The 23,202-nt window shown below is 39.1% G+C and overlaps 1 protein-coding gene across 1 annotated transcript in view; it reads right to left on the reverse strand.

Moving 5' to 3' along the window:
* KL (klotho) overlaps positions 1 to 23,202 on the reverse strand; it is a gene marked incomplete at its 5' end in the record, with an annotated part of 52,003 nt that overhangs the window by 14,187 nt on the left and 14,614 nt on the right. The window contains one exon of the mRNA XM_009290270.1: positions 1,320 to 1,830. Within this exon, the coding sequence (XP_009288545.1) occupies positions 1,320 to 1,830 (511 nt within the window). The remainder of the gene's footprint in view (positions 1 to 1,319; positions 1,831 to 23,202) is intronic.

A 23,202-nucleotide genomic window follows, 5' to 3' on the forward strand; every position in this document is an offset into this window, starting at 1 on the left:
TGGTGGATGCCCCATCCCTGGAAACATTCAAGGTCAGGTTGGACGGGGCTCTGAGCAACCTGATCTAGTGGAAGATGTCCCTGCTCGTTGCAGGGGTTTGGACTAGATGACCTTTAGAGGTCCCTTCCAACCCAAACTATTCTATGATTCTATCTAATATGGGTAGTGGGAATATAATCCCTTATAGCTCTTCATCTGGCTTCATGCAAACTAGTAATACTGTACTTGCAATAGTTAGTAACTGTTTTACATTTAATTCCTCCCATTTTGGATGCACTGACTCATGTATTTATTCACCTTTTAATTTATTTGTAATAATTAGGTTTCTGGAATAGCAGATGGAAGAAACATGGAACTCCTCTACATCTTCATGAGTGCTGAGAATAAAATGAAAGCCATTTTTGCTCATCCCCTGTATGAAAATGGCAATGTAACACAATGGCTATCTTGTCTGAACTAACAGCTACAATAATACTGTTTTTAAAACCAGAACAGTAAAGTGTTGACAAGTAAATCAATTATTAAATTGTAAATTAAGAAATTAAAAGACAATGAAAGTGGAAATGGGAACCCAAACAACTTATTGGTCATTACTAAGATTGAAAAAATCTGTTTTGCCACAAGGAAATGGGAAAATAGAAAATGAGAAAACTCTCATACAAGGTAGTGTATTTCTCTTACTGTTTGGAAAAAATAATAGGTTAACAATTTAAATAATTTAGATTGTATAACCTCAAACATTCAGTTCTCCTTAAACTGATGTAAATTCAGATTATTGTGATTGATGTCCAGAGATGTACCAATGTAAAATTTGTGCAAGGGCAACACTGAGATGCAGAATGAAAAGGTTCCAATTTTTCATTTAAAAATGTATTCTTTCAGCCTCACGTTTTCTTCAGAGGAACTCCTATTGCATAGTATTTACCTTCCCACAAATATATTCTTACATTTTGTACACATGCATTCATACATCTAAGATATGGAAAACAACTATTAATAAATAACACAGTTAATTTCCCTAAGTTCATTGAGAGTATAGTTCACACATATTTTGCACTTCCTCCCACCAAAGACAGCAGAAAACTTCCTACTTCAAAGACAGCAGCATCAAGCTCACTAAATGCTATCTGCAGATATTAAGGATCTTCAAGAGCTGAAAAGAACAAACCCAGGAAAGGGATTTGGAGTCTCATTTCACAAGTGCCAAGATGAATGTTAAAGACTAAAATTAGTTTTCAGCCTGGTTCTTTAACATGTCTCTGTAGGCTACTTTGCATTATGATTTTTTCAAGCACATATTAATACAACCTCAGTCCTACCTTTTAAAGTTTCCATAATGAACTTTTTGAGATAGTAAATATATTTGGCATCATCTCTCTTGGTGCTACCAGAAACAAACCAGCTGTTCTCCACAATGAGTATTTGGGGTTTGTTATATTCACTGCTTATCCAGTAAAGGAGCTGCCTCAGGCTTATTGATTCCAACTGCTGGAATTTCATGTGGGAGTCCAAGAGCTGGAAACTCAGGGTAGCTCCAAAAGAAAGAGCAAAAAAGTCTGCTGTTCCCTTAATGTACTTCTTCTCAACTTCACTGAATTCAGGCAACAGAGATGAGAGGTTGCTCCTCATGCTCTCTGGATAGTCACCATCAATAAATATGGGCTTAGCAAACCAGCCGAGCACGAAATCAAGGGATTTTTGACATTCTTTTATGTTTTTTTCAGTCATACGTTGAGGTTTTATCCAGTGGGAGCTAAGGGCAATAGACACTTTTCCTCTTTGAGTTGGACGAAAATGGTCATTGTAGAGATGCCAGACTTTAGCATGGGCCTGTTGAAAAGAAAGACTGTAATCAATGCACCTGAAATTCCATTTTAAGTAACACAATCAGTCTCAAGTACTGACGTCCAGTGTCATGTAGTAACCACATAAACATGGCATTTGAGGGCTCAGCCTTATTCATTCATCAGCAGTTTACAACTCCTAAATTAACTTTTCTTTAATACCATATTAATACCATATATCAACTAGAAATCGCTAGTTGGTTGGGGAAAACAGCATCTCAGTTTTCCATGAGATACTATTCCAGGCACTGAACACACTTTTGGTAGCTAGTTAGACACCTTTATTAACTTCTGTTATTGAGTTCAGACATACTTCCAGTATTTACAAAAATAAAAATGTATTTAACTAAACATGTTTCAAAGTATGTTTTCATTATAGGAATATCACTTTATCTGTAGATTCACTGATATATAAAGAAGGAAGGTCTATTCTTAAGAACTGCCCAAATCTCTCAAACAATACAGGACAAAGAAACACCCTTGAACTTATTCCTCTTTGAACCAGAACACACAGTATAGGAAAAACTACCAATCTGGATTTAAAAAAGTCTGGTGAAAAACAATTTACCACAGCTCCTGAAAAATTATTCCAATGATTCAATTTAATTTGTTTTATTAAAATTTGCTATTTACCCCTAGCATCAGATTTCAACCGCTTGTCTTGGTATAATTTTATCTATTACTGTGAGGCGATCTTTTCTACCAGATTTCTTTCCTACGATCTTACAGAGTAAGTTGAAACAGTCTCTTGATGTTCCCTTTGAAAGCTAAATAGATTAAGTTCCTGGAGCCTTGCATTATCTTCAGGCATAACTTCAAGGCCTCTAACCAGTCTCACCGATTCTCTTCCTGTGATTCTCTTCCAATTTGTCATCATCTGTCTTAAACTGCAGAAGCAGAATTGGACATAATATGCCAGTGGTAGTCTTGCCAGCAGTAAAACCAGAGACAATTTAATACACTATTTCTGCTTATGTGGCCATAGCATTACACTGTGAGCATACGCTCATTTAAACTACCATATCTCCGCAGCCCTTCACCATCTAAAATGTATTTTTTCTTTGCACCTACCTTATCAAAGAATTTTGACTGCTCTATGAATCAACATTCCATCTTTTTGCCATCTACACATTAGTAGAAATTGTAATGCTTTTTTCTAGGTCATTGATAAAAAGGTAAAAAATATGAGATCTATTCATTAGAATAAAGCCTACCTAATAACTATTCCCAGTTTACATTTGCATTTTGAGACTTATCAGTTAGTATTTGTTCATATGTGCTGTGATGTCATGAACCTCCATTCTTGCCATACAAAGTCACAGGAGTGATGAATATATATGACAGATTATTAATCAAAATGTCACACGCATTTTTAGCCCTCCCTGGCATATAAACCATATAGAAAGCCTTATAATTCCACTCCATGCAGTTAGTATGTTGGCAAATTTTGTCATTAATGTATTGATAGCTGCTGTTCATAGTTTCCTTTTCATACACTCTTACCATTCAAGTGCTGAACCACAATGATTTCCAGTAATAATCTTAAGCAATTAGGATTATTAATAATTTTTGACATAGACACTGTTAATTACCCAGGAAAAATAATGAATTCTATCATTCTACTGTTTTTGCAGAATTGTAATTTTCACTGCTGAGAGAAAAACAACTGGAAGTGAAGGACAACTAAAGGTAAGATCAATAATCAAGGCTCAGTTCAGCTGCCCCCATACAGAAACCTGCTGCCTTTGAGTCATCATGGGGTATATAAAACACCTGTGCAGATGTGACATCGGCTCTAGAGGAGACTAGACCCATGCCCTTTTAGAGTGGTTACCAAAACCCAAAGAGAACATCTTGGAAACTGTGAACCACAGTACACACCTATGTGCGTGTATCTGAATCAAGCTCTCAGTTGCAAACTTCAATGTACATGCTCTCATCTATAATACATCAATAGCTCAAATAAATGTGATGCAGTCCTACCATCTGTCTATATTAATACAATGGATTTTGATGCTAGTGAGAAACTAAATATAGTAACCACTTCAAAGCCTCATGTCAAAATAAGAGCTGACCTAAGCACAGACTTAATTTTACTTCACGCTGAAGCTCCTTTACACTGATGAAAGAACAAAAGCCATTACGCACCATGACCAAAACGCTACACACCCAACACTTTAAATATGATTTTTAAAATACCATTGGGAAAAAATGTGCCACCACTTGCAACTCAAATTTGGACACCCAAATTTTCCCTCATAAAGGTGCTTCCTCTGTTGGACCTGACTCATCTCCAGATTTCCTGTCTCAAATGTTAAGATACCACTATGCACACTCTCAAACACACAATTTCATCTCTGTCATCTGCACTTGCAAGTATGCTGCCTACCCACAGAGCACCTCAAGGACTATGGAAGACTTGCCCCATAACTCTTGGCCCTCCCTACTCCCATCAGTGGAGAGAGATCTTCCAGCATTTTAGTAGCCTGGACTGATTCTACCATGAAGCAAGGAGGAAGGGAATCCCACAGGTTATCCCTCTCCACAGATAAGGAGGTGCTGTTCATCCCTCATTGCAATGAAAAAATATGAAGTGTAACAATGTGGGATTATCTCATTCAACTTTACTTTCTAAGCGGGTCATCTAGTCTGCCTCTATAGAAAATGAGAAGACTGGTGTCTAAGATATGCAGGGTGAGTCACTCTTTGGGAGTCCATCTCTCTCCACTGATGACAGACAAAACCTGTTATTTAGTTTAGACATGTTCTATGGACAGATGAAAGCAGGCAAGAAGCAGCCCACTTAAATATCTGCCCCCTGGAGTGTGCATGAAGTGGAATTATACTATTTCCATTAAAAAAACAGCTAAACATAGAAAATAGTGCATCAAAGTCCCCAGGCTCTGTGGACATAGATTAATGAAGTGGTTCAAAAATGCACAGAAATAAAGCTGGAAGAAGCCAGTGACAGAGCAGAGAGTCTCTATGGAAATCTGGGACAGAATTCATTTGCCTAAAATTAGGTGTCTAATGCAGTTTTAGAGACTTCAGAGTATTCTAGCCTCTAACTGCAGTTTCAGAAAGCTTGAGTCTCCCATAAATCCTAAGTCAGATCTCTCAGTCCCACAGAAACACCTGGGACACTATAGGATGTGTCAAATGATAATTTACACCTATACCTATCTTCAGGCAAATGAATCCCACTCCTAGGGTGGGACTCATTTTGAGCTGAAGACACTGTGTATTTCACTGTCCACATGTGAGCTAGATGCCCAAGCTCCCAGTATAGGCAATGGAGATCTCAGGCTCAACTCAGCTGCCTGAACAGAGTCATCTAGTTGCCTAGATGATACAACATCTAGTTGCCAGAACGATACAGGCCTACGTCACATCTGCCATTTCCATGCAGATGTCCTAAATAGCCAGGGAGGTCTCACACAGCACTACTTACACTGAGCTAATGGGATCCCACTCCAAGTCAATCTACTTAACGGAGCCTAGCGAGTGATTCCCCAGTACAGTACAGCAGCCATACCGTTGCATTCAGCAGGACCACTACTAGGTCCCAATAACTGTATGGATTAGTGGTAGGATTTAATGTAGGTCCCTAGACTTTTTTGAGATGCCTTACCTGAATGAGGGTGGCAGATATGATTCAGGACCCAATGGGAGACCCTGGTCTTCTGGAGCAGCAACTGGAGGCCAGGCAGAATATCCTAGGGCAGCTCAAAGGACACTATACCTTTGCTGGGACAACTGAAACCTCTTAGATGTCTATTACCTACAACTGGAGTTTAGCCTCCCAGATCATATACAAAGAAAACAAGTAGGAACCAATCTACCATCAGTTCCTTTATATTTATCAGAAATATTACTTCCTGATCTCAGTGACTTACCTATTGGTACCTATTTTTAGTTCACAGCTGACTAGGTTTAAGACCATGGCAATCCACACTTCAGTGCTTATACTGACACAGCATGGTGACTCCATGTCCCTCGTTTTGCAAGGTGCTGAGGGGTCTTACTTTGCTCCTTGTTAGCTCAGACAGATGTGCAGTGCTGACAGATCACTTGGCTTGACTGGAAAACCTTACTAAAAAAGGCTGGTTACAAACTGGCTCTAGGAAGAGTTGTGCAGTCACTCGTGTTACGAGCAGAACTAACTGCTAAAAGCTGCGTGCTGGTTTCCAGGCTGCTGAATTTGGGTAATCTTGTCATTATTACTTGCTTTCAGAGAGTAGCACATATTGTTACATAACAAACACTTAGCTGATACCTGTTTGGGGGATACTACCCTACGTTCTTGAACCTGCTGAGACTTGAGCTAAGCTGGTATTGGGAAAGCTGCGAATTAGGATGGGGGCTCTCCGTGCTTACTAGCGTCTATTCTTCAGGAACAGACTGTCAGGAAATCTTTTAAATAGCATTTACCTTACCCTTAAAATGCTTACATCACTAAGAAAATCATGAAGTTTTATATCACCATGAAAATGAAAGAAAGTGACAAGATGTAGCTTGTCCTTAGCTAAGTCCATTTGTATGTCTGTACTTCACTCAGGTTTCAGGCTCCAGTACAGTCCTGTTTTCAAATTGATATGGTCTTCTTCCCCTGACTTTCCCACCCAATATATCTATTCAGACCACGCTCTACCTATACTCATCTTGTGAAACTCTGATATTGATCATGTTAGATCAGCCCTAAAGAGATCCCTGCATGAGTCAGTCAATAATGCCAGAATCCAGCCTTGGTGAAGTGTCAAACACATTTCCAAGGCAGAAAAGCCCCCTGCAATGCCATAGCATGGGTTAGTCCTACAAAGTCCAAATTCCTGCAGCGATAGCAGAAATAATTCAACACAGGCAAACAGACTTCATAATCTGACACAGTCATGTCCTACTCTATTGCAGGACAGATCTACACAGTCCAAGAATTATGAGGTAAAGTCAATTTAGTAATACACAGACATTTGTTTGCCTGACTACTCATCTAAATTCCTGCCCAAGATCATTAAGACCTTCCTGAGACTGGCACTGATATGTATCATTCCGCAAGTTCTCGGTACTTACATCTATCATGATGCATAACCTTCACAAGAGCAAATCAAGAATTGTAATTGGGAACATCATGATTCCATAATTTGTGTTCATTACTCTAGAACAAGTGGTCTCAATTTTAAGTTGTGTGGCTTCTCAACCAATAATAATACCATTCATTTAACAAATAAACTGCACAAATAACCTGCTCTCCATGCTGAGATGAACTATGCTGTATTAACTCTCTATTTGCATGTTAACGAAACCGAATAGGAAAGTGTTACTGAAACTCATTTAGCAATACAAAGAGAAGAGTTAATTGGAAAAGATGTGCAAAGGCTTTTTGATTACTAGAAACCAGGCTGATGTACCTCCAACAAAAACGTCATTATTCAGTCCTACATCAAAAGCCCTTCTGAAATTGATATAATTATTGGAATGACATGGGAAAGTCTAGTACATGATTAGTCAGAATGTGCCTTGTATCAAGAAGGGGAAAAATATAATGTGTTTTTTCCCCTGCATCATCAAAAGCAAGTATTTTAATTGAAAGCTACAACAAAGGATGTCACATTTCATGTAATGTTTCACCCTTAGATCCAAAGTCAAGTAGGTTTTACCCACAGTGTCTTTGTGCAAACGTTCTCTTTCACAAGCAAATTATATTCTTAACACTGAGTAACAGATACAGGTATTTAAAAATTGCTTAAGGTTCTTCCCATATTTCAAAACTGGTAAGATAATATCTTCATGTATAAAGCACAGGACTTTGCTATAGATAGTATGTTAGTCATGTAGTAACTTCATTTTCCCTCTCTAATTCCTTCTCAAATATGTATTTTTCTACTTTTCTTTTTAGTCTGTTAACCATGTTTACCACAAATGATTGATACAATAAATTTGCTATTTTTACCAATCTCGACAACCTGGGACCAGAATTAGGCTTGTAAATGGTACATAGAACACCAAGTGAACATTTTTAAGTCTATAACCACTTAATGTAAAATTTGCTACAATTATAGCTTTAAGTATTGATCACACACCTGAACTACACTGTTTTGTTCTGATTCCTTTCTCAGTACAATTTAGTCACTGTTTTTCACACTGTGCTGGTCACTGTAACTTGCTGATGCCTTATGAACATGAACGAATTTATGCCTGCCATACATAAGGCAGGAAGCAATACCATTCCTATTTTAAGAATTGGGAACAGAGATATTATGACATGCGTAGAAGAAGAAAAATTAAACCAGGTACCTTAAGTTGTAGAGCAGTGTATTAACTCCAGAACAATACCTCTGTTTGGTATGATACTCACCTCTACAGAAAAACCACCAAAGATGGCATTAAATACTTGTCTGAAGGCACAGCAGCTAAATAAAAAAACCCTTTATCCCCATCACAGGCAAAATAGAGGAGATTTGCTAGCATGAGAATAAAAAGAAAGTAACCTGAAAGCACGAAGCTAAGCCACAGGCATCAAGATGCATTGCAGGTACTCCAAAAACATTAGTAGAAGGAAAAAAACAAAAAAGACCCCCAAAAGATAAGAAAGGAGATAAGAGTTATTTTTACACTTTGAATTTGAAGTTTATGAAAAGTGTAAAAGCAGATGAAAGTCTGGGAAGGCTTGTACTTCCACATACTGTATGTATAAGCATAAGTGAATATTATCACAGATAGATACACAGGGGAGAGACACAAAGTGACCGCGATGTGACAGAAGGAAACCAAAACCCCCTTGATCTTCTTGTGTCAGGTGACTGCTGTAGGAAACCTCTCCTTTGAAGTACAGAAAGCCTAGACATTATGGCACGGGACGTGAGTTAAGGCTCTCTCAGACCCACCCTGCCTTGAAAGGCCACTTGCTCAGCAGGCACCCTGTGGTGTGGCAGCCAGAGGGAAGGCAGCTGGACTGTGCAATGCACTCTGCAAATCCCACCGTCACCATCAGAGGCGTACACCTTCAGGGGAGGGGACGCATCTCACCTCATTTTTGTCACCACCTGCATCTGAGCAATTCACAGGCACGGCAGAGGGGAAAGCTTCTAGGCCACAATTCGCCCAAGCCGTTTTTAATGCCCAGACAAGAGTGAGATGAGAAGTGCCTGTTCCCCTCCGCTCACCACACAGGCAGGCTGGCACAACCACTGGAGTCGACATCCTGTCCAAATAAACTAAAGCACCAGGAGATGAGTGGGCTGGGAAAGCAGTTTGAAGTCTCCTGAGACGTAACAGTCTGAAAATATAAAGGTCATCTGGAAAAGAATTAAGCGGCATTTGACTTTGAGAAGCAATGGGAGACGAGATAAAAATAGCTTTATTTCTGACAACAAGTGCTTCTGAGACACTTGATGTGTTTAATCATTTTCCGTTACCTCTGACAGAAAAGATTAATTACGGAACTGCACAAAAATAGTTCAAGGAATGTTGTGACCCATGTGAATATTAAAGATATGAGAGATTCTTAAACAGAGTACAAAAAGAAGATAAAAGTACAGAGCAGTCTGAGTGATTTAAAGCTGAGAGACAATCTTGCAGTACTGAAGGGAGCTAAAATAGTCCCTGCAAAAAGACTTGACTCTGATTGGAATCTGGGACACAATGCTCAGGCAGTATTTAGGGGAAGACCAAGATACAATCATTGCTATCAAAATTGTTTTGGGTGTGCTGGAGCTACATAAACATGTAAAAAGTCCAGAACTGAGACTGACCTGCAAAGCCCTCTATGAGAGCATGAACCTCTTTGAGGACAGGCCAGGCTCCAATCCTGTTGACATACTCAAGTACACAAAATACTGCAAAAAAGATAGAAGGGAAAAAGACAAGGAGAACTTAGTTGTAATCCACAAATGCAAGCACACAGAACTGCACAGGGTGTAGTAAACAGCACAAACCAAGACAATAATACCACTTTGCAAGAGTTGATAATCATCAGACAAATGTGCTGAACAAGGAGGATGAAAAAAGCACCATGACTTTGGAGGAACCCTTAATGGGAACGGTGGTACAGGTTGTGGCAACTGAATACATTACTAGCCCAAAAAGCAAACGGAACATTAATGGATTTTAAGTCACACTGTGCTTAGAGAGAAAGTAACACGGTGCTAGAAACAGTAGTGAGCAAAAAAGTTAAGCATATAAAACTCTCATAAAACTCATATAAAACTAATATATCAAATATATACATAGAATAAATAAAACTGATAAAATAATGCCCAGTGAGAGCACTGAGATTAAATGGATGCTAAAAACTGGAAAAGACAGTATTTGTAATAGTACCGGTGAGGAGAAGACATCCATTATGGCTCCAAACCTTTGGTTTCATGAAGGTTTGCACAAACTGGATGGAGAAGGAAACAGAACAACTGAAGAAGGAGTAGAGGACTGCCTGCAGGAAGCTCTCAAACTACAGAACAGAGCTTCAGAAGCCAAAAGCCACCGAACTCACAACTCTCCCCTGCACTAAGGCAGAAGCCGAAAGAGAAGATAGATAAGCCTGTTGCTCTAAAAAGTCATAGTGAGGAGAACAACCACAGTAACATACATACTCTTTAATGACATCACTTTAAAAAAAGAAACTAATTTTGGTTAAATACAGAATCAAAAGAACTAAATAAATATATAAAAGGCAAACATTGCCAATACCTTTACTGGTAAAAATTCTGGAAGAGGTGACTAATGTCAATCATCTGGTTTTCTGGTAGATGCACACAGGTAAGGCAAACACCCATCTATGTATATTCAACCCCCTCAATATAGCACTTGGAAATGCTTGTTCTACATACTGTGGAACTATGTTTGGCAACCCAAGTGTTTCACAGGGAGAAAGAATGTATTTCTGATGGTTTAGTGGAAGCACATGAAGAGAATTGCTTTGGAAAGTCTCAGTTAGCAGAAGCTAAACAAACAAAAAAGCCAATGACATATAATTAAAATAGTGTGTTAGAAAGAAAAATTTTCTTAGCAAGAGATAGAAGTAAACACAAATAAGACTAAAGCCCACCATCAATATGTGCGCCCGACGGACAAGGAAATGACAAAAAGATTTCAGCTTGCTTGGCCTAATCTAATTAGCTAAACCAACAACCCAGCTTGGAAAGACGTTGACGACAACCTATAATTTTGGGTGATTATAGAATAAAGAACCCAGGTTACTCATTACCACTAGCCTTGCATTTAAAGCACCCAGAGTAGAAGCCCTATGCTCTGGTGTTAATTATCAACCCTGAATCTTATCCTGAGCACACCAGCAGATTCAAAATAAATTCACAGAATCATCATAGAATCATAGAATGGTTTGGGTTGGAAGGGGCCTTTAAAGGTCATCTAGTCCAACCCTCCTGCAATAAGCAGGGACATCTTCATCAATGGACGCAACTGAAGCATGTATCTGTTCCTGGAGATGTACTGGAACATTTTGTGTGCAACTTAATGCTGAGAGTTTCCCAGGAGAAAGACAGCAAGAAATCCCTGTCATACCATTATTACAAGAACATCAACTGATACTGGATTTGGCAAATACATGTTTGTAGAGTTGGGAAAGGCTGACAGGCTAGCAGTCAGAAATTATTACTGAGGTACATTAATGAGCTGCCCTAAAAGCCCCAGAAGTTCACCTAGAGATGAATGGGTAGAGGGTTTTCCCCAGCTATGGTCCCAAAAGAAATTATATTGCAGGAATATTCATGCCAAAGTGTTTGAGTCCTGACCATCAGCCACAGAAGCAGTAAAAATATCCCCAAACCACAGAGAAAAGCTTATTGGAGCAACAAATAATTGCATGAAGATCAGGCATTTCTGATGCTCCAGTCTGGCCTATCATAAAAGCAGACAGCAGAATTTACTGGCTAATGGTTGAATTTTGAGCAATGAATTCTGTTACACCATAAACCACACCTGTTGTAGCAAAAATGCCGGAGTCTCGCATAACAGATTTAGCATATGCTGTCTTTGTGATCTTGTTATCAGGGCAAGGCTGGGAAGAATTTCTCCCTACATTTACGGGGCAGCAGTACCCCTTTATGTGCACCCATCACCAAAGGATTTCACTGTGCTCCAGCTTTATGCAATAATCATAGCATCCAAACATGGGAAAAATTATCAGAGGCTGATCGAATCCATGTAATTTCATGAACAGATGATGTATTAACCCACAGCCAGACTCAGAGCTGAAAGAGTTAATTAAACAAGTGTAAGCCATAACTTTGGGAGCACAATTCTAAATGAATTGATGAACAGGTCAAGTGGTACAGGAAAGAGTAAAATATTTAGGAGTAGGCTAATCACCTTATCAACAATGAGCAAAATTAATACGAAGCTCCTTGCTCTACAAGTCTGCATGAGCTCAGATCTATTCTGGGTTTGTTTATTTTTCCCCAGGATTTTATATCCATGTTTGCAGATATGATTAATTCTTTAACCAAGTTGTTAAAGAAGGTGCAGCAATAGGAGTGGAGATCAGGACAAAACCTGACCTCTTCAACACTCAAAAAAGGCTGGCAGAGGTAGCCACATTGGGGATGCTGTTCCAGCATGGCCACTTTATTTCTACTTTGTTACCCCTCCAGGAGCAGTAGAGGCCACGTTACCACAAAACCAAGGAAAGTCAGTCAGTTCACTCTGTACAAAAAGGAGCAGGTTGTGCTCCTGGGAGACTTCACACGGTGACCCAGAAATTACAGAGTGAGTGAAAGGCATAATTACCAAGCTCAACATATTTAAGAGTATCAATACAGTAGTGTGGGCTCAGCAGAAAAATGAACTACAACAATAGGTGGTCCCCAGAGCATACCATGGGGATCTCACCCAATTTGTTCACAAGAAAAGTCACTTTGAAGAGGCTAGAACAATAGAAAGGTAGCCCCCTCTGGGAGAAGACATTAAGCAATCGGTACAGAATTATTTAATATGTACTATAGTAAATGTTTCTACTACATAAACTAGACCCTCTCCCTTTTCAGCACCCAAAGATAACAGCTCCATGGTTGCAAATATAAATTGACAGGTTCTTCATCAATCTCACAACAGAACAGTAACTGCTGCAGTGCCCAGGTACATCACTACAAGGTAATGACAATCAGAGGTATGAGAACACCATGGCAGTGGTGGTTTGACTGGGTGCTACCCACCAAATGGCTTCAGAAGGTATTTCTGGATGAATGTGCTGGTGGATAGCTTTTCCCATTGTGAGTTCCTCTGTGAGAAAAAACAGCCACTGGGCAGCAACAGCAAAGAAGGAATTCGAAGAAATCTCCACCAGTGGAGGGTACCAATGAGTAATATGGAGGTATTTGGTCCTACACAGTTGGCACAGGAATTATAAATTCAGTTAATGTATATGCAACCAATATATTACAAGCTGTCAGAGATCATACAACACAGCAGCCCCAAATGAATGAGGATCAAACAAAAATAATGATATGAAGTAAGCAACACCGTTTAATGACTGCAAAAACTTCAGGCTGTCAGACAGACAATGGCATGCAACAAGACTCGTATGTGCGCACAGGGCAAAGCTGAACATCATTAAGCAAGGTCAAAACAAAATTATTGTATCAAAGCTCTGTGCTATAATATAGGCAAACGCAACCCAGAATGAAGGGGACTCACCTGAGGTTATCTCTACAAAGATTTTTTTTTTTAAACCAAACATTTCGGTTGTTCATGCCCAAATCTAACTCAGTCACTCACAACATGATAACCCGAGTTTACTCTGCTATAACCTTGGCTATGAAATTTAATCATTCTGAGATTAGAGCTGTGCATGAATGACAATGGGCTATGGAATAAGATGGAAAATTCCAGTCAGCCCTCTACAGGGATGCACAAAGCAGCTGATCAGGATAAGCAATACATATGTGAAGGTACCAGTTTTCAAACTTCAGACAACTGTTTAGATTACAATTTGACCAGATGTGAATATGGAATTCTGCCTTCTTTTTCTAATCAGTCTGCAACTGTTCATGTGAGATCCAGCTGTGTTTGCATGCATACTCAATATAAAGCAATCACTACAAACGATCTCATTGTGTATAACCTGCCTGAAATGTTCTGTTTTGTGCGCATGTAATAGAAATGACTGAAGGATGTGATTTCAATTATACACCTTTACAAGTAATGCTCAAATTGCAAAAATCACTGAAACTGCATACTAAATTAACTTTAATCCAGTAACTTTTGGAGTAGCTTTTGCGTGATTGTTGCAGATAATAAAGCATTCAACTGTAACATCTGAAGTCTAGTTAGTTGTAAAACAAGCCACAAAAGCAATGATTACAGTGAGCTGCAATAGCAAACAAATTACTCACAAACTACTGCAAAAGACAAGGCGGGGTGTCATTCGTGATGGGAATCCCTCTTGTGTGGTCCCCTTCAGCTGCAGGAATTTTGGACTTGGCTCTACATCCTGTAGCTGTAATCCTACTTATACTTTTATACTTCATAATTTGTACCGAATAGAAGAGTATTAAGTGCTGAGCAAGTTGAGGAATAGCTATACCCTATACCCTGTGGACTACCCTCAGACCTATACAGCTTATCAGGAGGCCGTACCAGGCAAGAAAGAGCTAACAGCTCCAAAAAGAATCACTGCTTGGTCCTGATCCATAGAAACCGTAGGATTCACAACATCATTGCTAGATTCAGGAGTGACAGCTCACAGTTTGCAGACTAATAAAAAAGGGGATTATAGCCCAGTAAATACAGTATTGCTATTGCTAGTACCAAGCTACAGGATGCATATGAACTTTATCTTGGCTCAACAGTCATGACTTATTGGGATCAGCTTAGTTGATCATGAGTCTGTTTTAGCTGCAAAACTGCTCAATGATCAGGGCAGGAGGGAACTATTGCCTGACTTGTTTTTTTCCCCCCTTTTGCTTAAAGCCGGCTCTGTGGTGGTATGGTTCTATCCAAATGGTATTACAGGCCTACTTCTAGGCAACTGAATCCCAACACTAATGCCAACTTAGGTCTGAGAGAGATCCTGCCTAACCTAGATCTGCTACTACAGAAGAGTATGGGTCATCTGTGAATCTTGTGTCCAACCTGTGAGGCAGTGTTAATGTCATGGGCATTCCACAACACGAATGGCAGCAGACATCTATGCTCAAGCAACTGAACCCCACCCCTATGGAGCAGAAAGCTGCTCCAGATCCTGACACATAGCATTAGATGTCAGAAGTGCTAATGTCCACTTGTGACCTAAGATTCAGTTGCTTAAACAGAGGCATCCAGTACTATTTGGGATGTTCTGGACTATCAAGACATCTGCATGGGCAGATACAACACAAGACCTGTGGGAAACCTGTGTCTTTTGGACTGGCAGATGGAGGCAAGGCAGGATACTCTAGGCTTCTCAAATGGTACATGCTGGTCTATGTGTGCAACTTTTTTAGCCCTAGTGGCTTCTAAAGAGGTAGCCTTGTGATTGCATGAAGTTATGACCATGAGAAGGACATACACTGTGAAAGAGTATGTAAGACTGTATCAAAATCCTGGAAAGATTCAGGGAAACCAGGAGGACCTAAGGTAAACATTTTCACTCCATAAGTCTTACACCAGCAACAACCCCTGAAAGGCTGACACAGTGAATCACAGGACCATGTAGATGGACAAGGCAATTAGAACTGAGTGACTTATAACCTAGTGGTCTTGATGCCTCAGTTGTCTGCCCATCTTTGCAACAGCACAGGGAACCATAAGGCTAACTGACAAGTTTTAATTAATACAATGGTTATTACTAGCTGTAATTCTTCCTTAATGTTATTGCTTCTATGATGTTAGGCTATGAAAGGAAGATCTGGGAAACTGTAGGAAGAATTAAAACCAGTTACTCAGCAAAGGCACATTTCATCAGTGGGGATACAGTCACTGGAGGAGGCAGACTTTGGTCAGGTATCTTTATTTTGAGGAATCGCCATACTCCTCAGCAGCCACCAAGAAGATAAAGTGCAGCTGTTCAAATCAGAACCCAGAAGAGGAGTGAGAAATTCCATTGCAGGGAAAGATGGGGGAAACGAGATTCATTGGGGGAAGAGAAACTCTTATGGTACAACATTTTTAAAGACTCAAATAACAAAGTGATGACTTCAGTCAAGAGATGGAGGGACAAAATGGGGCATCCAATTTTATGGTGGAAAAAAATTTTGAATCTTTGCATTTCTTCAGTGGCAAGGATGATTTATGTGTATTTATTCAGTCTTTTCTACGAGCTTTTGGCTACACTGCAGTCACAGATTAAACTGGATTCAATTTATATCTCCTTTGATTTGGGAAATACATTTAGAACCTCATCCAAAGCGTGATGAAACCATGAAAATACACTTTTGAGATATGAATAAGTCCCTTTATGTCTGTTTCTAAATGCATGTTTAATGGTAGATATAAAATTGCTCTATGACAGAGATGAGCGCTAACTCAAAGGCATACAAATAAAAGTTTTCCTGCTTTATTCTTGTAGTCTGCAAACATGATAAAAAGCACCATTTGAGCTAAAAGTTTGAATCTTGTAGAACAGAAAACTACAACAAACAAAAAGCATTTAAAATTAAATATGTAATCCTTACTTTATAAACACACTCTTCAAATTGTTGATTATCTGTAGAAATTAAGCTGGATTTCACCTGCTTGTATACAAGGAATCAAGCTAGTTTGGCTGACATAATATTGAATAAATGTTTTAATGTAGTTGCTAAGAAGCTAAATGTTAATAAAGTTGATATAAAAATACCAGCTACAGTTGTTTCATTTTTGAAAGTATATCCTGTATTTTTATACGATGCAATATAGAAAAGGGGGGTTTACTACATCAATGTACTGCAATCTCAGCCTTAGCAATCAAGACAAGAAATCACATAAAAGACCTAAAACAGTTTTTATCCAATCCTTAGTGAAATAAAAAGAAAATTTAAAAAAAAAATAGAAAACAGCAAAAGAAAAGGAAGAGTATTGTCAGGGTAATTGTTTAGTCTAAGCCACACAGAAATGGACATGTGTTGGTTAATACAGTTGCAAATGCTAATTAACTACTCTTATTTCAGCAATCCTTGTTTCAATTTCTGTGCTCTCACCACCATAGTACTAGACACTTTCTGACCAGAATTAACATCATATTAACAGACTGAGCTATTCATAAATATTGTGTCAATTGGACAAATTTTAAACATACTTAGCACAGTTAGGTTTAGACTTTACTCTGGCAGTGTAATGAGCACTTCTGGAGGCCTAGCATGTGATTTTTTAAAAGAACAACTTAGCATGTTTCAGGTTTCCTTAACCAGCTCTTTGCCAATTCTCTGTATGTATTCTCTTTTGGAGAGAAAATAGTTGTCTCCTGAAGAAGAGACAGTAACTTTGATACTGAGCTTTCTTTACATAAGAAACCTACAAAAGTTTATTTTCACTTTGGCTAACACTGCTGCAGAATGAAGCCTTTAAAATAATACTGAATTGAAGGAACTGGCACAAGGGGAAACTGATAGAATTTATCTTTTGTCTAGTATTTCAAAGTGCAATACTAAACTTCAAATTGCTCTAGAACAAAATATAAAGCCAGTGATATCAAGACATTTGTATACACGAATGAGAGTCATCATTGGACTATGAATATAAAAAATGAAATGCCTGTTGTTGTGGTTTAACCCCAGCAGGCAACTAAGCACCACACAGCCACTCGCTCCGCCTTTTCTTTCTCCTACTGATTCCAGATACGGCTAAAAACTTCCTTTTTTTTCCTTGGCCTTTTTAAATATAGATACAGAAACATAAGGAGAAATTAAAATCTTAAGAAAGCAGTTAACTCACAGCTTCAGATACACTTTTTAAGCAATTTGTCTGGGATTGGCATTTGTTTCTGTATAACCATGTCTTTGGAAATTCTGCCAGTACACTGTAATATGTAAATATCCAATATCAAAGTACAATAATGTTTTCAATAATTTAAAGAAAACTTATTTTGGGAGAATTCCCAGTTTTAAGATCAAAATGTAGTAGAACAACAGAAATGCAAGTTCCCATATTTCCTGTAATGGCATCATTTCGTCCTCTTATGTTCACCTATATATATGCCCAAAAGTAACACTGCTCTGCTTCACAGTTACCATGAGGGTAGGTACATTAGCAGTTGTCAGGAGGCCACGTACAATTATGGTAATTAGGTCAATATCTAACAGTGAGACAGCTACCTACCATTTAAATATTGCCCGTTTTAAAGGAGGGCAGTTCGAAGTAGAAAGTTCGGAGAGATGCCTCATTTCTAAGTAATTGACCAAAGAGCTATACAGGTATAGCAAAAACTTTCAACAGATTTCCATGAAGACATCCATCAAAACGCTCTCAGAGCCACAGAGGTTTTTGTGAACTAGCTCAGTATTTGTTACAGTCCCACTCCTAGACAACAGACTGATCAGAGACATCTCAGGCTTAAATACAGGAGGACAGGAAGAGCAATAAATCCAGTGACTGAATGTTTCTAAAATACTGTCTTTGATTTTTAGACGAGCACAAGCTCATGTAAGCAGCCAGATGGCTTACATATATTCTGGGCTTGTTAGATGGAAAGGGAGATTAACTGTACCTAATATAATTATAATATGTAGCTGGTTAATTTCCAGCCATACATCTACTTCAGCAAACAGTAGAGCTGAGGACCCAACATCTACGATAACCCACGGACCGGAAGCCGATTAGCAGCCGGATTACACTAAGTGTGCTCCTGCAGAGCAGTTTCCAGGTTACCTTCATCCAAAACCAATCCAGCTGGGTACTCTAAAACCACTTCAGGCTACGAACCATAGTACAGCAAATGGAGGCAACTAGGAGATTCACGTTGCACACACACTCCTGATTTGTACTGTAATGCTATTGTAGATGCATGCTTAAATAGCCTAACACTACAAAAGCATGAGAAGTTTTGTATTTTTTATCAAAATCAAACAGGAAAATAATCTTTCATTTTGAGAGATTCCATACGGTGCATAAGGTAGTGAGAGAGCTGTCCAGTCGTTTTGTCCTAGAGAAAAAGGTTTTCATTAGCCACAGCTACACCACCACAACCTTCAATGAGTACGTAGTACAAAGGATGGATTTAAGACAGGATACATTAAATCAGGATGATGCTTTAGATAGTAAGAAACTCACAGACTACACAGCTTACATGTAATCATGGTTCAATCAATGATGCTACAGGAAGCAGAGCAGCTGGCAGTTCAATAATTAACTAGTTGCCCAAACACCAATGAAAAGCAAATTGTTGGTCTGAATCAGGATCTGAAGGGCTTGAAGAGCCAGGCGTTTTGCTGAGATGAAGGGAAGAAGGCAGGGAGGGAGGAAGAAAGGCAGGAAGACAGGAGGGAAGAAAGTAGAAGAGATTGTATTGCATTAACTGAACTTTATTTTCACTGGAAGCTCTTTTACACATGAACGCTCTTATAGAAAAGCTAAGATACTGCGCAAGAGATGCATATGCAAGTTCTTACTGTCTTACTGAGAAGAAAAAAAGTCTCTGTAGAAATGAGCACTTGGAAAAAAAGTAAGGTTCCATCTATAGCAATCAAAACCCACTTTCCTCATACTAGTGAGATGCAAGAAAGCAGAGATGTTAGAAAGAAATACTGAAGAAAGAGTAGAGATGTTATGTACATATTTTGAAACATAAAATAACTCAGGAGTATTAGGATATGATTTATAGTTAGATGCATTAGATGTTTATTACCAAATGAGCCACTGGGCACATTTGGAAATACAGGGACAGTATATAAAGACAAATGGGATGCTCTGCTGGGTCAGATCAACAGTCCATCCAGCCCAGTACTACCTCTGATAGCAACAGCAGGACATGGTGCTATTTTAAAAGAGCAAGTGAGCCCAGTCACTTTCTGACATCTAGCCTCCTACTTCCCAGGCATCCACACCATGCTGCTGGGGATGTCTGGGAGTATGTTCCTGCCTGTTTTGTTTAGTATCTGCTTATGGACCCACTGTTCACGTATTTGCCTACTCCCTTTTTGAGTCTGCTGGTACAACCTGCTTCCAGAACCTGCTATGGCAATAAATTCCTGAAGTTCATGACCCGCTGTGTAAAAAGGACTGAACTGTTTTCTCCAAGTTTCTTTTATACTCCATGGAGAGAAACAGGAAATTCTAGGTTGCAATTTATCCTACCCTAGTGTAGATGGCTAAAATTGGTCAGAATTATCATGCCCTAAAAGTCTCTCCACTGAGCACACAGGGAGCATAATGTAACTAGTTCAGATGTAAATGTGTGCAATGCAAACATCTGAAGTCAAGTGAGATGAACCACACCCTTTAAGTCTTTAATTGGTCCTTTCCAAGTTAAAGTATATAGCTTAGCACAGTTTAATTAAATATACTTAATAGATATAAAGTAAGAGAAGTTTATTGCTACACTGAGAGTGCTGCCTCCGTAATCCCTCCTTTCAGGGATGACTCTGTGCTGCAGGAGAAAAATGGGAATGAAAGCAGAGTCATTCCACAAGCATGATCTACTGTAGACCAGGAGTTAGTCCTGCTAATTGTGAATCTCCCTAAGTTCCTGCATGATGAGGACTAATCAACTGTCATGTTTTCATTGTGGACCCAACAAAGGATTTCACATAAAAGTATGAAACATTCTGAGCAAGGTACTGGAAATGCTTTAAATGATACAATATTCCAGAAGACTGCGATGAGTCGCATTACTGTGTAAGAACAATTCTGACTTCAGAGAATTTTCACAGAAATACAAAAAGTACCTTACTGAAAAAAATCATTACCATCTTTATGATCCTATCTACTATCTGCCGGGGATTAGGAAAACTGGATTACAAAATTAAGAAGAACCTCAAGGGCATCAGGTTCAACCCCCTGCTGCCATGAGCATATATATGACACAACCCTATTGTCCAGATTCACTTTAACATTGGCTAGGTATTTTGTTCATACTACGCTCTCTGGAAGACTACTACAGAATCACACTTCACGAACGGTTTCCTTTTTTTCCTGATTTTCAGGTTAAATTTATTCATGTTCAGTCTAAACACTTTGGTTCTTGCATCAAAACTTACCCCGGACTTAGACAGCTATTTTCCTTCACTTGTTTCTACTTGATCTATTTATAGACAGCAAGTATATCCTCTCCCAGTGTTCTTGCTCAGGTAAACAAGCCATGTTCTTGCGAGGTAATTCCTCATCTCTGCTGGAAACATCACCTGATACAGACTAGAAACAAATGTGTCTTTGTCACAGCTGGATTATATTGGCATCTGATGGTCATGCTGTGATCAGCAAGTTCTCATCTTACGGAAAAAAATTTGTGAGTCTTTCTGTTCATCTGTTTATTATCCTGATTATCCTTTGCACTGGCAGTGTTTCCTAAAGTTCAGCTCATGCTGAATTAGTGCAATCCTACTCTGTGCCAAAGCATGGGAGTTAAAATACATTAAAAAGTTCAGCTGGGAACTGCCCTTGAGCCTGATGCTTCTACTTTCAGTGTAACTTATTGTGATACTCGCTTTAGCAATTTCCTAGCTACTGCTGAAAACTCCCTTCCTCCTGAACTGAAACAGTAATTCTCCATGTGCCACCATTTCAAGCATCCAGCTGAAAATACAGATTTATCAGGTTTATTACATTTTCTTTAATTAGTTATCACAGAAAGCTATCAGATGGGTCTGGCTTGACTTTGATACCATAAGTTCATAGTATTTTGTGTCCACTGCACCTGTAGTTATTTACATTAATCTAACCCACATCCTCATTAACCTTTCCTGTCTATGAATCCCAGTGCTCAACATGATCACCCTTCTTGATAGATCAGACAAAAAGCATTAATTGGTTTTGGAAGTAGATTTTTTTTAATCCTATCTTCTTCCCCACTACCTGATGGCTGTATGTCTTTCCTTATGTTACTTTTCCTTAGATGATTGAAGGATATCTTGTGATTTGTTTTAAAATAATTAGACTTTTTATTTTTAAGACTTAATTCACATTTTAAATTTTCTGCTTATCATAGTCAGTAAATACATATTGTATTACCTAAATTGAAATGAGGTTCAATAACTTCCTTGGAGAAAATAACAGGGCCCTCCAGGGAAGAGACATTTTTTGTTTCCAGGCAGAGATACTGAAAACTAGTACATGGTTTCCTTTTGCAAATCAGTTCCAACCAGGGTAAAAAAGACTGTGTTAATTTTAAAGTTTCAAACTTTATGTTTTTAATTACATTTTCCAAGGACTGCTCTCCTTACATTTTTGGAAAAGGCATGAAATGTTTTCAGCATCCTTCAACAGTCGTGGTGGGTCAGTGGCAGCTGACTGGCAAAAGGGAGTGAAGAGCCACAGGATGGGGGTACTCAATGCTCATGAGATCTTACATGGGAAACTATGGCTATTTGGTTGCTCTGGTTTTACAGGACCAAGCGGGTGCTGCTGAGCACCCTTGTAGGGGGCAACTGCACTGACATGCATCAGCTGCTTCACTGTGTCAGAAGACTCAGCTCAGTGCTTAGGAAAACCAGGGGAGAGCATGAGATACAGGATTTCTCCACAGATATCACATGCCTGAAATAGATGAGACTCAGGCAAAATTTGCGTATGATCCGATCATGAGAGTCCACCATCTGAGAAGTCACGGGAACACAAAGTATCTCAAGCCAATTTTTGAACTAGCCCTTCAGTACTGCCTTCCTCTGTCATCTACCTCACCTCTCCCCACCCTCATTTGACTAAGTGTAAAAGTCTGTCTACAAAAAGTCTGGGTTTGAGTTTGTCACCACAGGTTTTGTCTATACCCCACAGAAAGAAATGGGACAATTAATTTTTTTTTTTTTTTGGTCTTAGGATGAGAGACACCATGTCCACTTCTCTCCATTACCCGTAAAAGGACCCTAGGATGGCGAGCTCAAATGTAGATGTCTCTGCTGAACATGTCTAAAATTAGCTCAAGTGTGATTGCTCTGCCCTGTGTTTATTTCTGCAGCCTGCAAAGGAGATGGCTCTACTGCAATGAAGCATCTACCTAGCAAAGCACATGCATATTTGTCCTGGTTTTGGTTGGGATAGAGTTAATTTTCTTCCTAGTAGCTGGTACAGTGCTGTGTTTTGGATTTAGGATGAGAATAATGTTGATAACACACTGATGTTTTAGTTGTTGCTAGGTAATGCTTACACTAGCCAAGGACTTTTTAGTTTCCCATGCTCTACCGACTGAGAAGGCTGGAGGTGCACAAGAAGCTGGGAGGGGGCACAGCCAGGACAGCTGACCCAAACTGGCCAAAGGGACATTCCATACCATGTGACGTCATGCTCAGTACATAAACTGGGG

The sequence above is a fragment of the Aptenodytes forsteri genome, unplaced genomic scaffold (genome assembly GCF_000699145.1).
Source record: "Aptenodytes forsteri isolate BGI_AS27 unplaced genomic scaffold, ASM69914v1 Scaffold155, whole genome shotgun sequence".
Taxonomy (NCBI): domain Eukaryota; kingdom Metazoa; phylum Chordata; class Aves; order Sphenisciformes; family Spheniscidae; genus Aptenodytes; species Aptenodytes forsteri.